Genomic DNA, 27,236 nt, shown 5'->3' with positions numbered 1-27,236 from the left:
TGATCATTTCATCTGCCCTCTCTGCATCTGGCTAGCAACCCCTCTGACTCTGCCCTTCTTCTTCCCAGCATTCTGAATTTGGCTTTCCTGCCTAAATTTATTCTGTTAAGCTATTGGCCAGTCAGCTTCTTTATTAAACCAATCACAGCAACAAATCTTCACAGAGTACAAAAGGATTATTCCACAGCAGTGAATCATTGATTTTATTGAGATTGCTTATATGAACACTGGTGAAGAGGTTGCTTACAGGAACATGGATGACTCAAAATCAGCAGGATCACTGAAATGGCTGTTTTATCATGGGTACCCATTCACACAAGTTTTGTTCTTGGAGATGAATGACTTGCAGATAGCTGCATGGATAGGAGAGATTCTCCTCTCTTACGCAGTTGTTATTGCTCATATAATTTTGGGAGAGGACTTGCCAATTTTTTTTAAGTTCCAGGAACTTCCTGAGACTCGTTAATTGACTAATTCATGAGACTTGTGAGTTTTATTTACTTCCTGAGTCCTAAGGAACCTCTCTAGAGGATGAAATGTTTCCATTCAGTGAAAACAATCTATACAACAGGCTATTATTCCACAGTAAAGGTTGTGAGTACACTGGGAATCTCAGCAGCATGAAGCACACTGGGAAACAGTGAGTTGAAACTGGCTGAGGGTTATAATTATCAGGAGGTAGCCTATGCAAGGCACTGTTTCTCAAAGGCTCTTGAAATGCCTAGGGTTACCATGTGAATCTCTGAAGTTGTGCCCTAGAAAACTCAATCAGGACATTGACATCCAGACCAGCTGGTATTATAGTTGTGTGAGTTCTCTGTAGCCAGGCAGACTCTGATAATTTTTGTAGAAGTTTGATAATATAATAAATATTATAACAAATAGCCAGCTGTTAATATACTTCACCTAGTAGAAAGCAGCTTAGTAACACGTGAATGGTTGATTGGATGGTTATGGGGAAAAAAATTGAAGGTCAGGCCCACATTTTGGAAGCTGGTAACAGGCAGAGATCTGCAGACAGTTATCCTAGATTACTAACCAGAGAGGAAACATTTTGAGGCATACCACTAGTGCCTAACCTTATCCTTTCTGCTATTGGGAAGTCAGCTTCTTTATTAAATCACCCACAGCATAATTTACACAGTGTATAGAAGAATTATTCCACAGCATAAATAAATATAAATAAAAGAATATTCAGTATCTGAATAAGTGATCTACTAGAAGCCAGATCTCCTTGGGGACCTGAAGTGGTCGCTCACTGACACTTTCATCCAAGAGGACCATCTGCAGAGGGGATTTCTCCTAACAGATGAAAAGGGATGCAAATCAAAGGGGCCTCATAATAAAGAGATAAGTCTTTTTTTTTTTTTTTAAAGATGTAGTGAAAATGTATTTCTCATGTGTATGAGTAAAGGATGAAACTCAAAGTTAAATAACATTTGAGTCACAATTCAATTCTGTTGCAGCATGTTCTAAGAAACTTTGGTATTTACTAGGTAAAAACTCTAATATTCCTTAATCGGAATCCATGGTAGAAAAGTTTTGGTGTCCTAACCCCTACATTAAGGTAATAATATGTCAGATTATAAATCAGAATTTTAATAGTTTCCTGGTAAAACTCAATTGTTGGGAAATCCTTTATACTCTACTGCAGTAAGAGAGGAAAATGTCTTCTTGACACATGTGAACTTTTGATGTAGTGTTATAACTTCGTGTGGTTTAGCTCTTTTACTTGAGGCATGTGTATGTAAACTTCTAAATATTCATATAATATGCTCATTTTCTAACTGTCACTATTGTCCTAAAGTATAACATTTCATTATTATCACATCAAATATATGCACAAAGGAAATTAAAATTTATGGGGTTTTGTAACCTTAACACAATGTCCTCACACAGTGTCAATCATTTTTTTAAACTATTACTTTTATCATTTTTTTCTGTTTATAAAACAAATAGTGCTGGACAAAATAAGGATTGATATAATCCTTCCCATAAAATTCTGTATTAAATTCCATAGGGAGTTTTGTCTAAATGTAGATATTTACAAAGAGATCTTGAAAAGTGACATTTCCATATCAGACAGCTTGAAAGTTGTGTTCACACTTATGTGAACTGTTGGTATATTGGCATGATTATACATAGTATATGTATATATAATATGCACATGTGCATGTTTATCTTAGGAACGGGATAATTGGAGAGGAGTGAACAGAGAGGGAAAGGTGTATGTGTGAAGAGGACATTTCTGACATGAAAGGCAACAACGTGGCTTAATGGTTATTACAGATAATGTTTCTGAAGATTTATCAGTAGTACTTGATTCTCATTACAGTAATACTGCCCAGGAAAGAGCTAAGTATCATTTAGTTTTCATTTATTTTATAGACTGAAGTTTCTCTCTCCACCAAAAAAAGAAGTTATTGCCCTTATTTAGAAGTGGTTTCTGGCTGGAGAGAGATAGCTCAGTGGTTAAGAGGACATGGGTTCAATTCCCAGCACCCCCAGATAGTTCAATACTATTTGTCTGCAACTCCAGTTCCAAGAGATGTAACAATCTCTTCTGGCCTTTCAGCACTATGTATGCATGTGGTGCATATACATTTATGCACATATTTAAAATAAAAATGAATAATTTTAAAATAAAAAGTAAAAGTGGTTGCTTTATTTAGCTGTTTTAGTCCAAGTTTTATTATGATTGTTGAGACCCTCCTTTGTTTACCTGCTTTTCCCCAACATGTATGGGTGTTATGTGGAACACATGTGCATGTATAAAATTGCAGAAATGTTAAGTTGTGCCTAGTCCTGCTGGGACTGTGAATAAATCCTAGATACTCTTCTATGGAGTTCTTTTTGAAGGTGGCTTGAAATATGCTTGTTTTTTAGGTTCTCAGAAGTGTAGATCATGATACAAGGGTTAAATGTTTAAATTTTTTTCTTGTAGATAGAAAGCTGCTCCTTTCCAAGAAATGCTCTAAAACTCACCAATCCTTAAATTTAGCTTCTTGACTCCACTTTTGCAGTAGCTACTGCCATAGAACTTCTGTTCATAACTCTTAATTAGTGCAAACCTGCCTGAGCCTACTTAAAGTGTGTTTGAGTAGTCCAAGTTTGCCTCATGTTAAAATTCTCACCTCCTTCTCCCTCCTTCCCATCCTCCCATCCTCCCATCCTCCCTCCCTCCCTCCCTCCCTCCTTCCCTCCCTCCCTCCCTCCCTCCCTCCCTCCCTCCCTCCCTCCCTCCCTCCCTCCCTCTTGCTCACTCTCTTCCTCAACCCTTCCCTCCTTCTCTGTGTTTTATGTGTATGAGTGTTTTGCCTGCATGGATGTATGTGCATCATGTGTGTGTCCAGTACCAATATCAGTCTGGAATTACAGACACTTGTGGGTGCTGGGAACCAAACCTAGGTTCTCTGTATGAACAAGTATTTTTAACTGGTGAACCATCTCTTGAGTTCCAGAATATACTTTTTCTTTAAAACTACAGAGAGACTTTACTCCTAAAAGCTATGTGAGTATGAAAGAATGTCAGAAAGGTGCTATTTTCTTAGGTCCCCTTCACACTTTTGGTGTATGATTTTCTTGAACAGTAGGTAGGGAGAGATTTAGATTGCCTCTGGAGATGCTAACATTTCTCTTCAACCACCCAGGCAAGTGGAGTGTCAAAAAGAAAATGGTTGACAACTGTAGGAACCACTTATTAAATGGGAGAATAAGACCACCCAACAGGGTGGTTTGTAGGTACTCATTAGTGGGAATGAGACAGAACCCTAGGTACAGAATCTTCATTCCCATGTTACGTAAATTATTCCTCTGAAAGAGAGATTTCTTTTATTTTATCTGTTTTTTTGAGATTAAATAGTCGCATGTTTCTTTGTACTGTATTGGATGTCATTACTAAAATTACCAGACTGTTCATAGAGGTCATCTCATTCCCTCACTGAGTTGTTCTGTTACATAACTGCTTCATAAGTTGTGTGTAAGAATGTTTTATATTATTGAGACAAGCAAAGCACTCAGTATTGCTTTTCCTCAACTGTTGTTTTTCTTGGACTTGTAGGATGTGGAGAGCATCTTGTACGCACCATACTGGCTAGAGAATGTTCACACGCTTTACAAGCTGAAGATGCTCACCAAGCTCTGTTGGAGACTATGCAAAACAAGTTTATCAGTAAGTGGAACTTTGAGAAAAAGACACCTTCTAAATTAGAGAACTTCCCTGAGCTGTATACATTAGCAATCAATTTTCCCATATAAGCCTCTAGACTTTTCACTGCCTAGTATAGTTAGACCTTCAGTTAATATTGTTTGTAAGCAGAAATTCTATCACAATAGCTACTACAGCATATCAGCTATTTAACTAATTTAGCATTTAGATTCTGAGACATTATCTAGCATTAAATTGACAAGTACTAAAATGATATTCTGTGAAAAAAATTCAAGGGACAACGTGCTGTAGCTTGAAATGCTTTATGTTTGAAATGCAGTTGAAACATTCATTGTATCCTTCTCACCTTTTTACCACGTGCACTGCACATGGTCGAGATGGAATCCTATCTGGACATTTGCCCAGTCCTCTAACGAGAAGTGCATATATGTATGTGTCGGGTAATAATCTGAGGATGAAGGAGGGAAATTTCCTTGTTTGTTTGTTTGAGTTGAGGAAACCATCAGTGGAAAAAGTGGTCCACTTAGGTTTTGAGACAAAGTAGATGTGGCACTCCTGTTCGAATCAGGATTTAGAAACCATATAATAGATTACATGGGTGCAGTCTAACAAGGAAGACTTTCTAACTAGAATATACATGGAGAGTGTTTGCTACTGTGCTGGCTCATGTGTTTATGTCAACGTGACAACAGCTGAGGGTCGCCTTATTTGATAGTTGATGTGGAAAGGTGTAGCCCACTGTAGACAATGTTATCCTTGGGCAGGTAGTCCTGAGCTGTATAAGAAAGTAGGCTTAACAAGCCAGTAAACAGTGCTCCTTCGTTGCCTTTGCTTCAGTTCCTGCCTCCAGGTTCCTGCTTGAGTTCCTACCCTGATCCCTCAGTGATAGAGCATGACTGGAGATTTGTAAACTGAAATAAACCCTTTCCTCCCCAAGTTGCTTTTGGTCATGGTGTTTTATCATAGCAATAGAAACCCTAAGACAGGTACCCTGGGGATGAAAGTTTCCTTAGAACACACTTGGGGGATTTTAAATTCCATTGGAGAAGATGTAGATTGGCCATCAGATAGCTGAACTTTGCTGGTTGGGTCAGGATAAGATCAATCTGGAGTTGAATAGGTCATGCTTCAGAGTTCAGAAAGGCCGCAGATGCTGAGCTGTGGGTGACTTGTGTGCAGTGGGTTCCCTGGGTCAGGGAGGGCAAGGTTTTCAGAGCATGTAGGTTACAGAAGGAATGACTGCTTGGCAGATGACCCTCTGGGATGCAGGAACTTGTTGAGAGAGTCATGAGTGACAATTGTGTTCAGTCCACTGAGCTCTAGTTTCTATGTTGAGGGCTGTAGAAGGGTTATCACTGGGCCTGGTGCATGGTTGTAGAGAAACACTTTCTGGGCCTGTAGCTGAGGCAGACTCTGTTAGGTAACCTTGTACCCACATTGCCAATCCCACCACTCTTCCCCAGTCTGTGCTGGAACTTATGAGAGGGGTCCATATTATAGCTGTTCTCATCTTCTCTAACTTTAGTTGTTGACTCACCTTTTTACTAGCTACATAAGCTCATTATTTTATAGATCCATATATATATATATATATATATATATATATATATACATACACACACACTATTTTGTACTATGATATTTTATTCCTTTTTTGGTGGCACCTGGGTTTCAGGGAGCATCTGTATTCCGGAATCCGTGTGGAGGGACACTCTGGTTCTGCAACACATTTCCTCTAACTCTTAACTTCTACCAAGATGTGACTTGGCCTCCACCTGTTTGTAGGCAATAAGGCCTTTGTCACCATTTAATTAATTGTGGTAGCTGTAGCTTTTGGCTTCCGTAGCCCACACACCAACCACTGAGCACAGATCCTCAAGTGACAGGCAACTCACCTTCTCAGCTACATGTTCCCTCTCAGCCTTTTCAGTGAGCCCTGGTAGTTCAGTCAGGGAGCCTGGAACCTCTGGGCTACTTTATTGGATAGTCAGGTCACATCAGACTTTCCTCTTTTACTTGTAGAGCATCTTGCTGTTCTGAGTGTGCCTTGGAGTGGGGAACTTCACCATCAGTTTCTCTCCTTTTATATCGTGTTGGGAAAGGAGGCACAGGTCTCTTCTGTTCTTTGATTTCTCCAAATCTAGCTGGGACTGTTTTGCTGTCTCATTTCCCCCTTCCTTTACCTCTATCAGCTCAGGAAGAGTAACAGAAATTCTTACTAGTGACTAACCTTTAGTTTTCCCACAAATCACACATCAATTCCCATCTCTATTTTAAGGATTCTTATGGGGACCAGGCTAAGCAAGTATTTTCTCCAAACTATTGCTTTTTCAATAATCTAGGCTTTACCTACCCCAAGTTCTTTGCCCTCTGAATTTGTTACAATGTAGAATTTTCAAAAGCCGGCAAAGAAGCTCGAAGGAGGAAGCCTGATTCAGCTGGATTCACTGATGGGAAAATGAAGGGACCCTAGTGTGGGACTAAAACATGAATGACCTCCTCAAAATCCTAAGTTGTTACCCTGATCTTTTAAAAACATCATGCTCTGTTCGGAAGGAGGTTTTCAGCCACACACAGAGAAAGTGACAGATTATGCTCAGAAAAATTGTATTTATTTATGGGAAAATAGAATGACTAACCAAAGGAAAATTTATTTCACAAGGAAGGGATTTTGAACAGGTGTTTTCTTATGTTCTTCTTATGGGTGTATTTCCTGTGTATACGTCTGTGCACCTCATGTGTGCCTGGTGCACACAGAGGCCTGGAGAATGCCTTGGATCCTTCAGAACTGGAGTTGCAGATGGTTGTAAGCCACTGTGTGTGTGTTCTAGAAATTGATCCCATGTCTTCTGAAAGAGCACCACGTGTGTTCTTGGCCATTGAGCCATCTTTTCAGCTTGCTTTCTTACTTTGCTTATGCTAAGGTTATGAAGGCCTCGAAAACATCCAAGGTTTCAAATCATCTGGATTATTGTACTCTCTCTCTCTCTCTCTCTCTCTCTCTCTCTCTCTCTCTCTCTCTCTCTCTCTGTTAATTAGTGCTACTTGATATGGACATACAAACGAATAAATTATGAATATGATTTGAGGTCTATTAATAGTGAATTTCAGAAAAGATTGGTTGCATTGTTGAGTTCTCAGATCTATCAGTCAGACTTAAGTCTTTTATTAATAGTGTTGAATGCTGTTTTTAAAGAAAATTAATTTTGGCTTAGTAACATTTGATTTATATATGATTTATTGTCATTGTAGTCTGAGGACATCAATAAGAAGAAATGTAAGAACTTAAAAATAGAGGTTCTTGAAAGCTAACTTCTTAGAAGTCCTGTGACAAGCCAGGCGATGGTGACACACACCTTTATTCCCAACACTCAGGAGGCAGAGGCAGGCGGATCTCTATGAATTCAAGGCCAGCCTGGTCTACAAAGTGATTTCCAGAACAGCCAGTATTGTTACATAGAGAAACCCTGTCTCAAACTCCCCTACCCCCCAAAAAAGGAAGTCCTGTGACTGGTATATAATAATAGTGCACGATAAGTTTGTATCTATTGAGAATGACCTGAAGGAAACTGCTGAATCTAAAGCCACAAAGTCACTGTTAATTGAACTCCAATTTGGGTCTAGGGACTCCCTAAATGCTAGTCTTTTCTGATGCTTTAGTCTTCCTTTGTGTAACTTTCAAAAATTGCTGATCATGTTGAGCAGTTTTGCCTCTGGGAACCTATTGTTAGTGCCTATTGAACCCCATCTTAAAAACTCCTTGTATTAGAAAGGAGCAAGGCACTTTATAGAGCTCAGCTAATTGATCCTGCTTATTTGATAGTTAAAGTTAATTGAGAAGAATCCAGGGATTTGCCCTCAAAGCCATCTTGTTAGCCAGTGAGTATTGATTTGTTCTGTAAATCTGTGTAAAATATAGAAGAATGTCCTAAGCCTCGGGACAGCTGGTCCTCTTTAGTTTTCTGTCTCATCCCTTGTTGCAAGTTACTTCAATGATTTCACTCTTTTAAGATCAAGAACATTAGGTAAGAGGACATTTAAAAATTCTTTGGCCATACTAAATTCTCTTGGTTCTTTACTGGAGTCAGTCCATAAATCTGAAATTCTTTTTAATCAGATGATTTAGACATGGGATTAGGAAATAAGAAAATTCAGGAAGTACATGTGATTCTTACAAAGTCCTTGGAATGAGATAAATTGGATTTAGTGGAGGCTTGGACTATAAGGAATGAGGTTGAGTTCTTCTTTTAGTGCACTGATAATTAGCTTTCTATCTTTAAAAAAAAGTTGTCTTTGTTCTCTTTCTTTATTGGAGAATGAGGAGGTTCCCAAAACTCCTTCATGTTCCAAAATTTTACTTGATCCTTGGATTAATTCATAGACTCATCTAAACTACTTGTAAAAGTACAGTTATACATCAAATGATATATCAATTAAAATTCTGTATTAAGACTTTGAGTTAGGACATCAGGTTCCTATGTGGAGTGATATGGTTGAAATCTTCTCAGGAAGTGATTAAAATAAGTTAATGACAACTTTCTTTATTTTTTAGAAATATGAAATTCTTCTATTTTTGCTTTTTATATATATATTTTAAAAACTTGTGAAAACCAATTTAAAGACTATCATTGCAATATTGATAGAAAAGTTTTATATGATAATCAAGTCAAATAACTCTGTGTGTTCATCTGGATCTCATTCTTTTTGTCAGAAAGAATCATTGCTAAAAGGTTTACGTTTTCATAATCTTCAATCAGTTAGCTATCTATTTCATGAGCACTTTAAATAAGTATGTAGACAAGATAGCAGCATAGTTGTCTCCTTCATTCAATGGCCCTCCTTCCTTCTTCTCCCTTCTCTTGGTGTTTGTCAAGACAGGGTCTCATGTAGCCAAGCCTGACCTAGACCTTCTAATCCTCTTTCATAACCTCTCAACCACTAGATTATACTACACCATCATATCTGGCCACTTAACGTATCTTTTTTTAAAAAAAATTTTATTATTAAGAAATTTTCTATTCATTTTACATAGCAATCACAGATCCCCCTCTCCTCCCGCCCCCTAGCTCCCTCCCCAACTCACCCCCCATTCCCATTTTCTCCAAGACAAGGTCTCCCATGGGAGTCAGCTGAACCTGGTACATTCAGTTGAGGCCGGTCCAAGCTCCTCCTCACTGCACCAAGGCTGCACAAAGTGTCTCACCATAGGCACTGGCCTCCAAAAAGCCCATTCATGCACCAGGGATGGATCCCAATCCATCAAATAGTTCAAGCTAAACAACTGTCTCGCCTATCCAGAGGGCCTAGTCCAGTCCCATGGGGGCTCTACAGCTATTGGTCCACAGTTCATGGGTTTCCACTACTTTGGCTGGCCATCTCTGTACAGTTTCCCATTATGATCTCGATGTCCCTTGCTCATAGAATCCCTCCTCTCTCTCCTCTATTGGACTCCTGGGGTTCTGCCTGACACCTAGCCATAGATCTCTGCATCTGCTTCCTTCAGTCACTGGATGAAAGCTCTATGAGGTAGATTGATGCCCAATTTTCTGAGAAACTGCCATACTGATTTCCAAAGTGGCTGTACAAGTTTGCATTCCCACCAGCAGTGGAGGACTTGCTCCATATCCTATCCAACATAAGCCGTCTTCAGTGTTTTTGATCATAGCCATTCTAACAGGTGTAAGATGGTATCTCAGAGTCATTTTGATTTACATTTCCCTGATGACTAAGCATGTTGAACAATTCCTTAAATATCTTTCAGCCATTTGAGATTCTTCTGTTGAGAATTCTGTTTAGCTCTGTAGTGTAGCTAGAGTTTTCCTGCCTTGCCCACAGTTAGAACAAATCTTTGTCACCCGCCAGTCCCACAGCCGCTTAGACCCAACCAAGTAAACACAGAGACTTAATATTGCTTACAAACTGTATGGCCATGGCAGGCTTCTTACTAACTGTTCTTATAGCTTAAATTAACCCATTTCCATAAATCTATACCTTGCCACGTGGCTCATGGCTTACCGGCATCTTCACATGCTGCTTGTCCTGGTGACGGCTGGCAGTGACTCCTTCTGCCTTCCTGTTCTTTCTTTTCTCCTCTCTGTTAGTCCCGCCTATACTTCCTGCCTAGCCACTGGCCAATCAGTGTTTTATTTATTGACCAATCAGAGCAACACATTTGCCATACCAAACATACCACAACACTGTAGCCCATTTTTTAAATTGGATTGTTTGGTATTTTGATGTCTAGTTTGTAACATGAATCTTAAACAGTCTTATCAATAAAAACAAACCTAGAGCTAGGTATTGAGGTGAATTCTTAAAGATCAGAGAGACAGAACAAGCCACAGCCAACCTCACCTCGCTAACTCCTCAGGTGATCTTGTTTCCTCAAATTAAAAGCCACTGAGTCCTCATCCAAATGGATCTCAGCTGAACTGCTGCTAAAAGCCTCAAAGCTTAAAAAGCCTCTAGTTCCTGGTTTTAATGCCTTATATACACTTCTGCTTACTACCATTATTTCCTGGGATTAAAGATGTGTGTCTTTCCCAAGCAAGACATGAAATCTCAAGTGCTGGGATTAAAGGTGTGTGCTACCACACCTAGCTCTGTTCTCAGTGTGGCCTAGAATTCACAGAGATCCAGATGGATCTCTGCCTCCTGAATGCTAGGATTAAAGGTGTGTGCTACCACTGCCTAAACCTATGTTTAATATATGGCTGTTCTGTTCTCTGACTCCCAGATAAGTTTATTGGGGATGCACAATAGATCAACCACACTAGTTTCTTGAATTCTTTATATATTTTGGAGATTAGCACTCTGTCAGATGTGGGGTAGGTAAAGATCTTTTCCCATTCTGTAGGCTGTTGTTCTGTCTTATTGACTGTGTCCTATGAAAGCCTCTCAGTTTCAGGAGGTCCCATTTATTAATTGTTGCCTTATGTCTGTACTACTGGTGTTATAATTATGAAACAGTCTCCTGTGCCACTGAGTTCAAGATTACTTCCTACTTTCTCTTCTATCAAGTTACTGATATCAAGTGTAACTGGATTTATGTTGAGGTCTTTGATCTACTTGGACTTGAGTTTTGTGCATGGTGACAGATATGGATTTATTTGCAATCTTCTGCATGTTGACAAGCAGTTATGCCAGCACCATTTGTTGAATATGCTTTCTTTTTTCAGTTGTATAATTTTGGCTTCTTTGTCAAAAATCAGGTGTTCATAGGTGTGCCGATTAATCTCAGAGTCTTCAATTCGATTCCATTGGTCCACATGTCGGCTTTTATGCCAGTACCAAGCTCTTTTTATTACTATAGCTCTATAGTAGAGCTTGAAGTCAGGGATTGTGATGCCTCCAGAGGTTGTTTTATTGTTCATGATTCTTTTAGCTATTCTGGGTTTTTTGTTTTTCCATATGAAGTTGCGTATTGTTCTTTCCAAATCTGTGAAGAATTGTTTTGGGATTTTGATGGGGATTTCATTGAATCTGTAGATTGCTTGTGGTAAGATTGCCATTTTTACTATGCTAATCCTACCTGTGGTGATATTTTATTTGTGTGATAATAAATAAAGCTTGCCTGGAGGTCAGGGGAAAAGGCCAACCGTTTTAAGTAAACAAAGAAGTCAGGCAGCACATATCCTTAATCCCTTAGCAGGCAGGATTTCTGTGTGTTCAAGGCAACGCTAGGGAACAGAGCCAAGCGTGGCGACACACGCCTTTAATCCCAGTAACAACCATAGAGGCCTGGAGGTTTGTATAGACAGACAATGACTGAGCTGTGTAGGAAGAGGAAGTCAGGTAGCTGGGCCAAGAGCTGATAAGAGGGCAGAAAAGCAAGGCATATAAGCCTGGGTAGAAAGAAAGTTGTGCTCTTGGGAAGCTGTGGAGTTGGTGAGGTGAGGTTAACTGGTGGCTTTCCGTATTTCCCTGATCTCTCTAAGGCTTTAACCCAAATTCTGGCTCCATGTTTTTTATTTAATAAGACCATTTAGAAATTCTTCTACACCTATCTATTCATGAGCATGGGAAATCTTTCCATTTTCTGATATCTTTTTTGATTTCTTTCTTCATCGACTTAAAAGTTTTTATCATACATGTCATTCACTTGCTTAGTTAGAGTTACCCCAAGGTATTTTATATTATTTGTGGCTATTGTAAAGGGTGATATTTCTCTGATTTCGTTCTCAGCCCTTTTATCATTTGTATATAGGAGGGCTACTGATTTTTTTTTTTTGAGTTAATCTTGTATCCTGCCACATTCTGAAGGAGTTTATTAGCTGTAGGAGTTCCCTGGTAGAATTTTTGGGGTCACTTATGTACACTATCATATCATTGGCAAATAGTGAAAGTTTGACTTCTTCCTTTCCAATTTGTATCCTCTTGATCTCCTTTTGTTGTCTTATTGCTCTTGCTAGAACTTCGAGTACTTTATTGAATAAATATGGAGAGAGTAGACAGCCTTTTCTTGTTCCTGATTTTAGTGAAATTGCTTTTGCTCTATTTCTCTCCATTTAATTTGATGTTGGCTGTTGGCTTGCTGTAAATTGCCTTTATTATGTTTAGATATGTTCCTTGTATTCCTGCTCTCTCTAGGACTTTCATTAAGAAAGGGTATTGGATTTTGTCAAAGGCTTTTTCAGCATCTGTTGAGATGATCATGTGGTTTTTTTTCTTTCAGTTTGTTTATATGGTATATTACATTGACAGATTTTTGTTGAACCATCATTGCATCCCTGGGATGAAGCCTACTTGGTCATGGTGGTTCATTTTTTTTGATGTGTTCTTGGATTTGGTTTGCCAATATATTGGTATTAGCTCTTCTTTGAAAATCTCGTAGAGTTCTGCGCTGAAATCATCTGGTCGTGGCCTTTTTTTGACTTTTAGTGACTGTTTCTATTACCTTTATTGGTCTATTTAAATAGTTTATCTGGTCTTGATTTAACTTTGGTATGTGATAACCCATCCAGAAAACTGTCCATTTCTTTCATATTTTCTAATTTTGTGGAGTACATATTTTTGAAGTATGACCTGATGATTCTCTGGATTTCCTCCTTCTCTGTTGTTATGTCTCCCTTTTCATTTCTGATTTTGTTAATTTGGGTGCTCTCTTTCTGCCTTTTGGTTAATTTGGATAAGGGCTTGTCCATCTTGTTAATTTTCTCAAACAACCAACTCTTTGTTTCATTGATTTTTTTTTTGTATTGTTCTCTTTGTTTCTATTTAATTTCAGCCCTCAATTTGATTATTTCCTGGCATCTATTCCTCCTGGGTGAGTTTGCTTCTTTTTGTTCTAGAGCTTTCAGGTGTGCTGTTAAGTCACTAGTGTGAGATTTCTCCATCTTCTTTATGTGGGCATTTAGTGCTATGAATTTTCCTGCTTTCATAGTGTCCCATAAGTTTGGGCATGTTGCACATTCATTTTCATTGAATTCTAGGAAATCTTTAATTTCTTTCTTTATTTCTTCCTTGACCCATTGGTGATTTCAGTTGGGTGATTCAGTTTCCATGAGAGTGTAGGCTTTCTGTATTTTTGTTGTTATTGAAATCTAACTATAAGCCATGGTGTTCTGATAAAATACAGGGGATTATTCCAATTTTTTTTGTATCTGTTGAGATTTGCTTTGTGACTGAGTATGTGGTTGATTTTAGAAAAGGTTCCATGGGATGCTGTGAAGAAGATATATTCTTTTGTGTTTGGGTGGAATATTCTTTAGGTATCTATTAAGTCTATTTGAATCATAATGTCTGTTCGTTCCCTTATTTCTCTGTTAAGTTTCAGTTGGCTGACCTGTCCTTTGGTGAGAATGGGGTGTTGAAGTATCCCACTACTAGTGTATGAGGTTTGATGTGTGATTTAAGCTTTAGTAGTATTTCTTTTACAAATGTGGGTGTCCTTGTATTGGGGACATAAACGTTCAGAATTGAGACTTCATCTTGGTGGATTTTCCTTGTGATAAATATATAATGTCTTTCCTGATTTCTTTCGATTGATTTTAGTTTGAAGTCTATTTTGTTAGATACTAGGATAGCTAGACCAGCTTGCTTCTTAAGTCCATTTGACTGAAAAGTCTTTTCCCAGCCTTTTACTCTGAGGCAGTGTTTGTCTTTGAAGTTGAAGTGTGTTTTTTTTTTATGTAGCAGAAGGATGGATCCTGTGTTTGTATCTATTCTGTTATACTGTATCTTTTTATAGTTGAATTGAGATCATTATATTGATGAATATTAATTACCAGTGACTGTTAATTCCTGTACTTAACATATATGGATGCCCTTTTTATGGCAGTATAGTTAAAGTAATAGCTGAGTAATTCCATAATTCTATGATGTATTCATTCCTTTACTGGAAGGGATTTAAATTATCTGTATAATTTTATCATGGATATATTTTTACCTCTTCATATTCTTTGAAGTCATCTATCTACCATATTTATTATTTGTAAAATATATTTTATTAATCCTTCGAGAATTTCATATAATGTATTTTGATCATATTTGTCTCCTCCAACTTCTCCCATCCCCACCAGCACCACAGTGGGGCCTGCCGTGGAGTGTGGTTAGTCAACTGTGCTCTGTAAAAGGAGCCATGTAAATTGGCCTTTAGTGTATAGTGATTCAGTCTGGAGAAGAGTTCTATAGCCCATGTTCAGGGGGGATTGATGGTTAATGGGGCTTACTGTTGGGGTTTCTTCTTCCCCTCAGTTGTTTAGGCTTAGATAAAATCCCACAAATTTAGGTTCTGGTTTCTCCATTTCGAGGCCTATTAAAAAACAGAATGCTTTTATTGAAGTGAATATATAGCTTATTCTTACTATGATTTTTTAACTTTGCCTGATAATTGCCTAATTATTGATATTGATCAAATTTTAACACACCGGTTGACTGTGTATATCTTTAGTGTGCGATTTATCTTAGGTCTATTGTTCTTTTTAAAAACCAGATTATCTTGTGGAGCCTGCTAGGGCAGGTGTCATTGTTGTTTCTTGGGAGGTTAAGTCACAATGACTGCAAGCTAAAGGACAGCTTGAGTAAATTATTGATATCTTGTCTCAAAAGAAAAACCAGAGAGGTGTGGATGCAGCTCATTAGTAGAGTGCTTGGCCAGCACTCTATGCAAGACTGTTGGTTCAGTCCCCATTACTGTTTTAAAATATAGTGTCTATTATTCCAGAGATATCAGTGTGAGAAGCTGGTTTAATTTCTGGAGTTAGAGCCCATGAAAGTGTAGGTGTCCTCCTGTGATTGGAGTTTAACTTGCTTCAGACTTTTTACACTGAGTCTCTAGCAATTGGATTTCATTGGTCTCCTTAGTTCAAGTTTTCCTACTTTGGCACTGATTCCACTGGTAGATTCTGCTGTGTTTAGGGCAAGCAATTCTTTGGTGTCATTTTTCTCATGGATCCCATGGGTGAGTTTTTATATTTTCACTTTGTTCTGTGTGATTATTGATATTGATTGTCCACCTTGCAGGATCTCTCATTATGTAGGAGAAAAGTCTCTGGTCATCCTTTAGCTTATTATCCACATTAGGTTAATTGAGGTGGGAAGACCCACTTTAACTGCAGGTATCACATTCTTGAGCTGGAGTCCTGAACTCACCGGACAAATGAGTAAGTGAACTGACCAGTAGCATTCATCTTGGCTTTTCTGGGTCCACACTGTAGCTCACTGCCCCAAACTCCTGTTTCTCTGACTTTCTTACTGAGGATCCTCACACTGTTAGATAAAATAAAAACATTCTTAAGTTGCTTTTGATGGGTATTTTATCCCATCAGTGTGGAAGGTAACTGATACATTCAGCTTTTCACAGTTGTTAGGATGCAGTGGAAGCTTCCATGGTCCTGAGATGTCAGACTGCTCTCTTCATATTCTTATTTCAATAGTGACCATTTTTTTAAATATAGAAAAGTATAACTAAAAATAACCACTGTAGTTTTGTCTCTTTTAAGACAAATGCTTTTATTCATTCTTTGAGAATTTCATGCAATATATTTCCCTTCCTATAAGTCTTCCCAAATCTTTTTCCATTTCCTTCTACCCAATCTCTTAAGAACCAAAGCCAAAAAACATGGAATCCAATTTATGTTAGTCAGTTACTCCTCAGCATGAGTGGAGCCTGCGTTGGTGGTTAGTCTACTCAGTGTCATGTCATTGGAGAAAGCTCTCCCAGAACCTGTCAATTCTGAATAACTTCTTGGCTTGAGGTAGGATATAGTGCTCATTCCCCTCCTTCATGACGGAGTTTTGTCTGGCATTTGTCTTATTAATCTTGGCCATTCTGATGGGGCAAGATGAAATATCAAAGCAGCTTTAACTTTGCATTTCCCTGATGACTGAGGATGTTAAACAAAAGTATTTCATCTTTTAAGAACTCTTTTAAATTATATACCCCATTTTAAAATGAGATATTTGTTTTCTTATTGTAAAGTTATTATTATTATTATTTATCTACTTATTTATTTATTTAGGTACTAACTCAGATGTATAATTGGTAAATTTTTTTTCCATTCTGTAGGCTACCTCTTCACTTGAATTATGGTGTCATTTGTTATACAGAAGCCTTTTAGTTTTATGGGACCCTATTTATCATTTGTAAGTCTTAATGCCTGAACTATTAGAGTCCTATTTAAAAAGTCCTCTCCTGTGCTAGTAAGTTTAAGTCTGTTTCCTACTTTATCTACCACCAGATTCAGGATATCAGGTCTTAATGTTAAGGTCCTTGATCCATTTGGAGTTAAGTTATAACTTAAAGTTTAAACAGACTGAAAATATGCATCTATTTCTAATCTTTTACATGGCAGCCATCCAACTTGATCATGTGTTGAAGATGCTGTCTTTTCTCCAGTTGAACTTTTGGTTTCTTTATCAAAATTCATGTGTTTGTAAATAGCTCTGTAGTATGAATGCATATCTGAATGGTGATATTTCCAGCAGTTCTTTCATTGTTCAGGATTGTGTTAGCTATCCTGTTTTGTTGTGGTGTTGGCCTCTGTGTGTGTGTGTGTGTGTGTGTGTGTGTGTGTGTGTGTGTGTGGTGTGGATGAGGGTGTGTATTTCCATATGAAGTTTAGGGTTAGTTTTTCAATTTCCGTGAAGAAATGTGTTGGAATTTTGGTAGGGACTGCAGTAAATCTGTGTACATTGCTTTTGGTAGGGTGGACATTTTCACAATATTAATCTTACCAATGTATGAGCATAGGGGATCTTTCCATCTTCTGATGTCTTCTTCCATTTCTTTCTTTAACATCTTAAGGTTTTTATTATACAGATCTTTCACTTGTTTTGTTAGAGTTATTCCAAGATTTTTTTGTGAGGCTGTTGTGAGTGGTTTGTTTTCCTGGTTTCTTTCTCAAGATGTTTGTCATTTATATAGAGGAAAGCTACTCTTTTTTTTTTTTTTTTTTAAAGATTTATTTATTATGTATACAGTGTTCGGCCTGCATGTATGTCTTCAGGCCAGAAGAGGGCGCCCGATCTCATTACAGATGGTTGTGAGCCACCATGTGGTTGCTGGGAATTGAACTCAGGACCTCTGGAAGAGCAGTCAGTGTTCTTAACCTCTGAGCCATCTCTCCAGCCTGAAAGCTACTCATTTTTGTGTGTTTATTTTGTATCCTGCCTCTTTGCTGAAAGTGTTGATTGGCTGTAGGAGTTCCCCAGGGGAGTTTTTAGCGTCTTTTGTGTAATAACATCTTAATGCCTGCAAATAAGGATACTGTGATTCCTCCTTTCCTTCTTGTATTCCCTCAACCCCCAGCCTTTTTTGTATGTATGTAAGTATGTGTATGTATGTATGTATGTATGTATGTATGTATTTTTGGAATCAGGGTCTCACTGTGTTGCTGTGGGTACTTTTTCTGTGTAAACCAGCCTGACCTTGAATTCACAGATCTGCCTGCTTCTGCTGGGATTAAAGGCATGTACTACCATGCCTAGTAGTTTTATCTTTTTCTTATAGTCAGTTTGAGAAACTTTTTGCATATAACTTGATGCTTTTCTATTTTTCTTGAATTTTATCTGTTTATAGCTTCCACCAACATTTTTTTTCTTGAATTTGATGATTTTCCTTGAAATGGTATGCAACTTTTGTTAGTAATAAAATTTTTTAAAGGATTCTTTTTTCAAAAAAGGCATAGTTTTAAGCCTCGGTGTATTAAAAAATGCTCTATAAATGTTTGGTACCTCTGACTTTTGACTAAAGTTTAGTTAAGGACTTTCTGGTCAAATTTTTATTTTTTTGAAGATTTCATACATAAGTTATATATTTATATATTTTCTACCCCCTTTTCCCCTCCAACTTCTCTCATTCCTCCCCTTGAATTCATTTTTCCATCGTGATCTCGATGTCCCTTGCTCATAGAATCCCTCCTCTCTCTCATCTATTGGACTCCTGTGGTTCTACCTGGCACCCAGCTATGGATCTCTGCATCTGCTTTCTTCAGTCACTGGATGAAAGCTCTATGATGATAGTTAGAGTATTCATTAATCTGATTATTGGAGTAGATCGTTTGATTGGAAAATCTTTTCCCAACCCTTTACTCAGAGCTGATGTCTATCTTTGAGGTTGAAGGTGTGTTTCTTGTATGCAGCAGAAGGATGGGCCCTTTTCTCATACCCATTCTGTTAGCTTGTGTCTTTTTATAGGTGAATTCAGTCCATTGATATTAAGAGATATTAATGACCAGTGATTGTTAATTCTTGTTATTTTTGGTTTTGTTGTTGGTGGTGGTAGTGCTTCCCTTCTTTGGAGTTAGTTGGTATGAGGTTATCTATTGCCTGTGTTTTCGTGGGTACAACAAACTTCCTTAGGTTGGTGTTTTCCTTCTGGTACTTTCTGTAGGGCTGTATTTGTGGATAGGTCTTGTTAAAAGCTGGTTTTGTCATGGAGTGTCTTGTTTTCTCTGTCTATGATGATTGAAAGCTTTGCTGGGTATAGTAGTCTGGGCTTGCATCCTCGGTCTCAGTATCTGCAGAATGTCTGTCCAGGACCTTCTGGCTTTCAGAGTCTCCATTGAGAAGTTGGGTGTAATTCTGATAGGTCTGCCTTTATATGTCACTTGGCCTTTTTCCTTTGCAGTTCTTAATATTCTTTTGTTATTTTGTATATTTAGTGTTTTGATTTGATTTGGGGACTTTTTTAAAAAAAGTTTTTTGGGGGGTCTGTTCTATAAGCTTGTTGTACTTTCATAGGCATGTCCTTCTTTAGGTTAGGAAAGTTTTCTTCTGTGATTTTGTTGAGTATATCTTCTGTGCCTTTGAGCTGAAATTCTCCTTCTATCCCTATTATTCTTAGGTTTGGTGTCTCAGATTTCCTGGATGTTTTGTGTTAAGAATTTGTTGGATTTAACATTTTCTTTGACTGATGAATCTATTTCCTCTATTGCATCTTCAACGCCTGAGATTCTCTCTTCCATCTCCTGTATTAACTCTGTTGGTTATATTTGCATCTGTAGTTCCTGATCATTTACCTAGATTTTCCATTTCCAGAATTCCCTTGGTTTGTGTTTCCTTTATTGCCTCTATTTCAATGTTCAAGTCTTGAACTGTTGCCTTCACTTGTGTGACTGCCTTTTCTTGACTTTCTTTAAGGGATTTATTGATTTCTTCCATTTTTTTTCTTTGTCTTTTTCTCTACTTCTTTAAGGGAATTTTTCATTTCCTCTTTAAGGGCCTCTATCTTCTTTGTAAAATTATTTTTAAGGTTGTTTTCTTCTGCTTCTTCTAAATTGGATTGTTCAGGTCTTGCTGTTGTAGAACCACTAGTTTCCGGTGGTGACATATTGCTCTTTATGTTGTCGAATGAATTCTTACACTGCCCTTTACCTATCTCTTCTTCCAATTGGTGCATGTGGGGCCTGTGCCTTAGGGGTTCCCCCTTCCTCCACTTGGTGCAGGTAGGGCCTGTGGTGTAGGTAGTTGCTCTTCCTCCACTTGGTGCAGGTGTGGATGATGTGGGGGCAGGGGGGAATGGTTGGGGTGTTGGGAGGCTGCTGCTGGATCTTCGATGGGTGGGGGCAATGCACAGTATGTGCCCCTGGAGGTAGGGTCTGGAGACTAGGGCTATCCAGCAGGGAGCCCAGATGTTCATATCCTCCTCCAGGTGCAGGTGGTTCCTGTGGTAGCTCCTTCTCCAGGTGCAGACAGGGCTCAGGTGGTCGCTGATTCGGCTGGGGATGGCTGGGGGGTCAGGGAAGGCTGGTGCCTGGTCTCTGGGCTTTCATTTGGTTGGGTAGAGGTGCAGGATGTGCCCCTGAGGGGCTAGGATCTAGTAAGCAGTGCTGTCCAGCCAGGAGCCTAGACACTTTTAAAAATATTTTTTAAAAACATACTTCCGATTAAACATTGGCCTTGTGCATGTATATACAAGGTAAACAGCCAGTTGGTAGACTGCATCCCCTACAATTTTCTCTATTTGTCTTATATTCCTCTATTATATAGACCGCAAAAAGTCCATCTTCATGCTCTAGGACTTGGCAGCAGTTCTCTATGGTTCAGGCCATTGAGACATAATGTGCCTGAGTATTTCTGGAGAAACTTTTGTTTTCCACATCAAAAGACCATCACTCCTTCCACAGTCTTCTAATCCTGAATGTGAATGTGATTCCTGGAATAACAGCAACTAGGTACAGTCATGGTGGGGTAGGTAGGACAGATACAATAATCATAGATTTGTCACTGGACCTGCTGTTGCAAATGTGAAAGCTACTTAGGACTGGAGTACTTTTTGAGGGAAAAAGTAAATTGCAATTTATTTAAATCATAGTAGGCCCAATTTTCTGTGGTTGCTAAGTGCATTATAAAATGATTCCTCCTTGCTGGGTCTACTGTGGCTCACGCCTTTAATCCCAGCACTCGGGAGGCAGAGGCAGGCAGATCTCTGTGAGTTCAAGGCCAGCCTGGGCTACAGAGTGAGTTCCAGTAAAGGCACAAAGCTACAGAGAGAAACCCTGACTTGAAACACACACACACACACACACAGACACACACACACACACAGACACACACACACACACACACACAAAATAAAAAAATAAAATAGTTCCTCATGTGAAAGGGGGAGGAATATGTTGACTGTCTGTTCTCTCATTAACCTCTTTATACAGATGTTACTTCACTTGTGATATGGTTGTCCCCGAGAAAGCCATCATAATTGAAAATACTGTCACTTGACAGTGCACTATAGAGACTTAGGCTATTCTAGTTTCATAACTATGAATACTGGAGGACAATGGCGGTTTACAATGGTGATCATGTGGCTGACTGAGTTGTGGTGAGCCTAGCATCTTCAGAAACAATTGCTTTCTCTATTGCTAGCCAGCAAAAACATGACTAAATTTATTCACATATTGTAGTAATACTACATGATTATTATAAAGCACTTCATATTTCTCAAAATATTTTCAACTATACTCTTTCCATCCATGTTTTTAATCCTCAAATGGTAGAAAACTCAGAACCAAAGGTCATGTGTCATTGTAGTATCCCCTATCTCCTTTAGTAAAGGAAGGTACACCCACAATGGATTTCTTTACTTCCAACAATATGTGGAGAGAGAGAGAGAGAGAGAGAGAGAGAGAGAGAGAAGATATATTTGTGTACATGTGCATGCTCTCATGCACATATCTAAGTATTATCCCAAATCTTTAGTTCTTATAGCCCCTTTTAACTGGGAAGAGACATGTAGACTCTCATTTGGGCATTGTTTACCTGGTTACTCAGAGTAGTACCCTGACCTTGATACTTAGACCAGGGATGATCATGCTGTCCACATCAAGCCAATCAGCTGTTGTACAATCTTATTTTAAAATGTGTTACATTTGTTTATGATGTGGAACATTTATTTAAAATGAAAAATGTATTGCATTCTTTTATGTTGCATTTGTTTAACTCTGTGAAGCTGTATTACTTTGCTTGTCTTAAATACCTGCTTGGTCTAATAATGAGCTGAATGGCCAATAGTGAGGCAGGAGAAAGGGTAGGAAGAGCTGGCAGGCAGAGAGAAGAAATAGAAGGAGAAATATTGGAGGAAAAGTTGAAGGAGCGAGAGAAGGAAGATGACACAAGCGACCAGCCACCCAGCTACACAACCAGCAGTGGAGTAAGAAAGAAAGAAAGATCCATACAGAAATAGAAAAGGTTAAAGTCTAGAGGTAAAAGGTAGTTGGGATAATTTAAATTTAAGAAAAGGTGGCTAGAAACAAGTCAAGTTAAGTCTGGTCATTCATAAGTAATAATAAGACTCCCGTGCATGATTTATTTGGGAGCTGATTAGCAGGTCCCAAAAGACCAAAGAGAAAAAAGACCAAAAATAACCAACAACATTTTGGCATTCCATCGTTGGACAGTAAGAAAACTGAACAACAGTAAACATTCTTCCTTTGGCTCTTTTCTTAGATATATGTAGAGCAAGCATATTTCTTTCTGCTTGGGTTGCATGTATTTGAATTGACTGTGGGGTTCTTATCATTGTGAAGTCAGCCATGTCTGACACTAGGTCAAATCCCCAGAATTAGTACATACCCGAAGAAGGAAAATGATCATTTATTTTGCATAGGAATAAGATCTTGATTCTCATGTTATTTGCTTTGTGTCAAATAGTCTGCTGTACCTTTTATTCCAACCCCCCTGCATTGAGTTTTTCCTCTTCATTTTTGACTATTCAAATAAATCATATAAATGCAACAATATATAATTAAAGCAAATAACTGTTGTTTGTTTTAGCACATTAGTTCATTCTTTGACAGAAAACAGAAGAGAACTGCACAAGAGAACTACATCTCAAGTAGTAGTTACTGGATAACTTTTAAGCCTCCATTCTGCCCTTTGTTGGCTTTTAAAGAATCTTGAATGATTATTAGTTCATGATTTCTTAAAGCTATTCTATTACATATGTACCATCCTGCATTTACATAATCACTCAATGATTGGGTTTTTCATAGTGTATAGACTGGATCTCATTTTTAATCTTTGACCCCTGTTATACACAAGAAGATAAATTTGCTTACAAGTTGCCTTGCTTATGTGGTTTTTTTTTTTGTTTGTTTTGTTTTGTTTTTTTGTTGTGTGTTTTTAAGTACCTGCGTTTACTTTGGTTCTTTCCTCATTATAAGCATTTTCTCTTTTTTTTAGAATTACTTGAAACTTGTTATCTCTTTCTATCCCTCTATAAATTAAAACATGAGTGACAAATCAACTTCCTCTTTGGTCACCATTGAGTCATATTAATTCTAAGACAGATACTTAACAAATACAAAAGAAAGCAATGAATTGATAATTTTCACTTTTCTTTGTTGTCTTTCTAGATTGTCTAAAAAGTATAAGGTTCCATTAATTTAACATTTTTGAATTTTTTTAAAATCATGACTCATTTTTCTCTACCTTCCAGTCTTAAGAAGAAACTTATGATTTAATTCTGAAATTTCTTTTATTTATTAGACATAATAAGAGGCTTCCCACTGCCTAAGGCTTCTAGGTATGTATGAAATGTACAAAATATGCCATTAAATCAAGCAGAGCCACAAAAATTCCATAACCAAGGTGGAGAAAAAGTTCAGGACTTTATTTAGTTTAAAAAAAAAAAAAAAGGAGAAGCCAAAAAATATATCCTCGCCAGTGCTCTAAGGTTAACAAATTAAAGCTTTGCTAAATTAGGACACAGAGTGAATTTCAAGATAAACAGGGCCTGGGGGACTGGTAGAAGAGGGAAGGAGTTGACAACCTTAGCTCGGAGAAGGAATTTCACAGCAGTCAACTTTGTGATGCCCAGGATTCTGACATGCATCCTCAGGACACTGTGTTGACATTGTATCATGATAGGAGAGCATATAAATGAGTGGGTTTAAATGGGAGACTGAAGTCAGTAGCCACCTGCACTCATTCCAGGATCACACATGGACCTCCTGCTGACAAACAGAACTGACTGCTCTTCTCAGTGTCCACCTGGCTGAATCCATTTGAATATCTTCTTGCTTCACTTTTACCTTAAGCAGCATCTGCTGCAGCAAAATTTAGCCCTATGGGAGGTAAAGGGTGGCTGTCCAGGGAACATGGAAGTGTCTCCACACTCCCTAAGAAACTCTCACCTAGATCTCCACAGAAGCCACCTTGGCAGTCTCCCTATCCCTTCTCCTAACAGCTGTTTGACCTACCTGTTCTCAAAACAGCCTGTTTGAGTTTCTTCTCTAAAATATTCTTACCTTTTGATGCCTTTCCACTCTGAAAAAGATACAAATGTCGGCAAGTACTCCATGGTCTATGAGGTATCATTACTGCTCGATCCCTCAGCCTCATTGCAGGTCTTGTTTGTTATGTTGGCCATTTTCATCTTGTTTTTGTTTTTCTAAATTGCCAGGTCTTTAACTCTTCAGGACCTTGGCATGTCCTTTCTCTTTAGCTTGTTATGTCCTCCTTTATAACCCCTTTCTTGTTCCTTCTTTATCTGTTATTGAAATTTCAAACACTGTCCTTTCAGAAAGTACCGTTAGCAGTGGATTCTTCATCTTAAGTCTCCATCTTAGCCCTGATTAGATTTTCCACGGAGCTATTTTAAGTAGTTCCATGTTGTTTATCTTTGCTTGCTTGGATGTCTCCAACATCAGCATGTAGCCAGGGATCCAAGACTTTGTATTTTGCTTGTTTGCTTTTCGAGACAGGGTTTCTCTGTGTAGTTTTGAAACCTGTCCTGGAACTCACTCTGGAGACCACACTGGCCTTGAACTCACAGAGATCCTCCTGCCTCTGCCTCCCAAGTGGTGGAATTAAAGGCATGCACCCCCAGCCCCCAGCTGTTTCATTTTGTTTTTATTGATCTATACAAAGCAGGGTAGGGTAAGTAATACCCAGATAGGGTAAGTAACTAATAATACTCAACAAATACCTTAAGAATAAATGAAGGAGAAGTAATATTGCTACGCATATACTCTTTGAGGTGATGTATCACCCTTTGGTAACCCCTTTCCTTTTATTATATAGGATTAAAACAAAAAGAACAGTTTACATATGTGATACTTCTAATGGGAAGGGAACACTTATAATGCAAAATTCCTCATTGTGGGAACTGTGTCCAGCAGCACTTGCTTGACTTTTTGCAACAATGAAAAATGATAAATGTGGTTGGAATTCCACTAGACAAGTGCTGTGGGACAGTCTTTCTGTATGCTGTGAATATGTGTTGCTCCCATTGGTTAATAAATAAAGCTGATTTGGCCTGTGGTAAGGCAGGATAAGAGCCGGGTGGGAAATCCAAGCAGAGAGACAGGGAGAAGGGTGGAGTCAGGGTGGACATGACCCAGTTGCCCAAGGAGCAAGAAGATGCCAACAGATTGGTAACGCCATGGCCCTGTGGCAATACATAGATTAATAGAAATGGGTTAATTTAAGATGTAATAGCTAGCTAGCAATAAGCCTGAACTGTAGACAAAACAGTTTGTAATTAATAAAATCCTCTGTATGTTGATTTGTGAGTGAGTGGCTGCAGGACACAGGAAAACTAACGTCTACAGACAATGATGTCCCTTTTTATTTGCTTAGTGTGTTCTCAGCTTGCCAAGCAAGTGACACCACCTTCTTAACCCTCTGAGCCATCAGTCTTTCAAAGCTTCTCTTATACCATAGATTTCTGTTTGTTTCTTGCTCCTCCGATTTCAGCAAAGTAAAGTACTCTGACCTACCAGATCCTAACTATTGCCCTGTGACCTTTTCAGTCCAGTCAGTCAGTCAGTCAGTCAGTCTGTGTGTGTGTGTGTGTGTGTGTGTGTGTGTGTGTGTGTGTGTGTGTGTGTGTGTGTTTGTTTTCCTCTTCCTTCATAGTGCTGGGTGCTTTCAACATGATTGTTCCTTTGCTCACCACACTTGTCTCCTCCTCCTTTTTTTGATAAACTGGTTCTAAACTTATTGATATGACAAAACTCTTCTCTGTGCCTAGAACTAGGTGTCTCTTTGTGCTGTTTATACCAGGGACATGGTGCTTCCATGCCTGCTGGTCTGCCTTTCAGTAATTCTCTGGAATCTTGTAGCAGATATTGAGAACCTACAATATTACGACCACTGGGTACTCTTCCATGTAACCTTTTTAACATTTCACCATCTCCAAGCTGAATGAGCCATGAGTAACTAACTATTCTTCAATGTTATGGGCTTATGTGCTGTAAACAGGGTACAGAGTGAAAGTCAGTAGAGTTTGTACTCTGGGCAAATGGGTGTATAGGAAAACAACTCAAAACGGGGAAAACATACAACAGCAGCTCCAGAAGGTGTGTAGTGCTCTTAATAGTCTGTGCCATTTAAGATCTTTGTGCAGAGATTGATAGAGACTTTTCTAGGTGTTTATCTGCCTTATTTGTACATTTGTACTTTATTTACCAAGTCCATGATAAAACAAAACACATCCCCTGGGTCCTGAAGTAGAAGACATTGCTCATAAACACAGAGTTCTGGGAGACATAGTCCTGAACTACATTATAAAGGACATAAGGTTTAGCACACACATGGGATCTTGACTATAATAAGCAAAGCCTCTGTTCCTTCAGAATTGTTTTAAAATGCTTTCCATGTTTTAAATACTGAATCAGAGAAGTCTTTCATGTACTTTTGATTAGTTAAATTAAACCTTTTCCAATTTAGTGCTTTACCCTCATTCATAGACAGCGTGACATCCAAGCTTTTTTGAAAACATGAGGACATTTATTTTGTTGTGTTTGAGTTTTGTTCTGTTTCGTGAGACCAAGCTGAAGATCACTTAGCATAATTTTTTTGCTTGTTTTAGAAATATGGATAGTGGTAAATTACATAGGATAGATCGAGAAGCTAAGAACTGAGGAAGAAAATTGTAGTAAGTTTATATATCAGGACATTCTACAGTTGCATCTATTTGATCAAAGCTTAAGAGTAGAAGTATCAAATATATACTAAAAGAAATTTTATCAGTATATTTGAATCATAGGCAAAAATCATAATTTATTAGAAGTATCAAATATATACAAAAGGAAATTTTATTAGTATATTTGAATCATAGGCAAAAATCATTATTTATTTAAATTTTGTCCAAATAAAATTTTCAGTAAGAATAAAAGGCAAT

At 38.2% G+C, this 27,236-nt stretch overlaps 1 protein-coding gene across 11 annotated transcripts in view; it reads left to right on the top strand.

Annotated features, from left to right (window-relative positions):
* The window catches only part of Tasp1 (taspase 1), a 255,934-nt gene that overhangs the window by 170,587 nt on the left and 58,111 nt on the right, over nucleotides 1-27,236 (top strand). For 9 of the 11 annotated variants that reach the window (XR_013050795.1, XR_001579049.3, XR_013050794.1 and 6 more), the window contains one exon: nucleotides 4,061-4,171. The exons of 1 other annotated variant lie outside the window; for it this stretch is intronic. Coding sequence is in view for 6 of the 10 variants with exons in the window: in XM_006983677.4 (XP_006983739.1) it covers nucleotides 4,061-4,171 (111 nt within the window). In the remaining 4 variants the exon portion in view is untranslated. Of the gene's footprint in view, nucleotides 1-4,060; nucleotides 4,172-27,236 lie in introns of those variants that run through there. One more of the 11 variants, XR_006071506.2, reaches the window with a different exon arrangement.

The sequence above is a fragment of the Peromyscus maniculatus genome, chromosome 4 (genome assembly GCF_049852395.1).
Source record: "Peromyscus maniculatus bairdii isolate BWxNUB_F1_BW_parent chromosome 4, HU_Pman_BW_mat_3.1, whole genome shotgun sequence".
Classification (NCBI taxonomy): domain Eukaryota; kingdom Metazoa; phylum Chordata; class Mammalia; order Rodentia; family Cricetidae; genus Peromyscus; species Peromyscus maniculatus.
The sequence above is the reverse complement of the archived record's forward strand: the minus strand, read 5'-3'. Positions and strand labels throughout refer to the sequence as shown.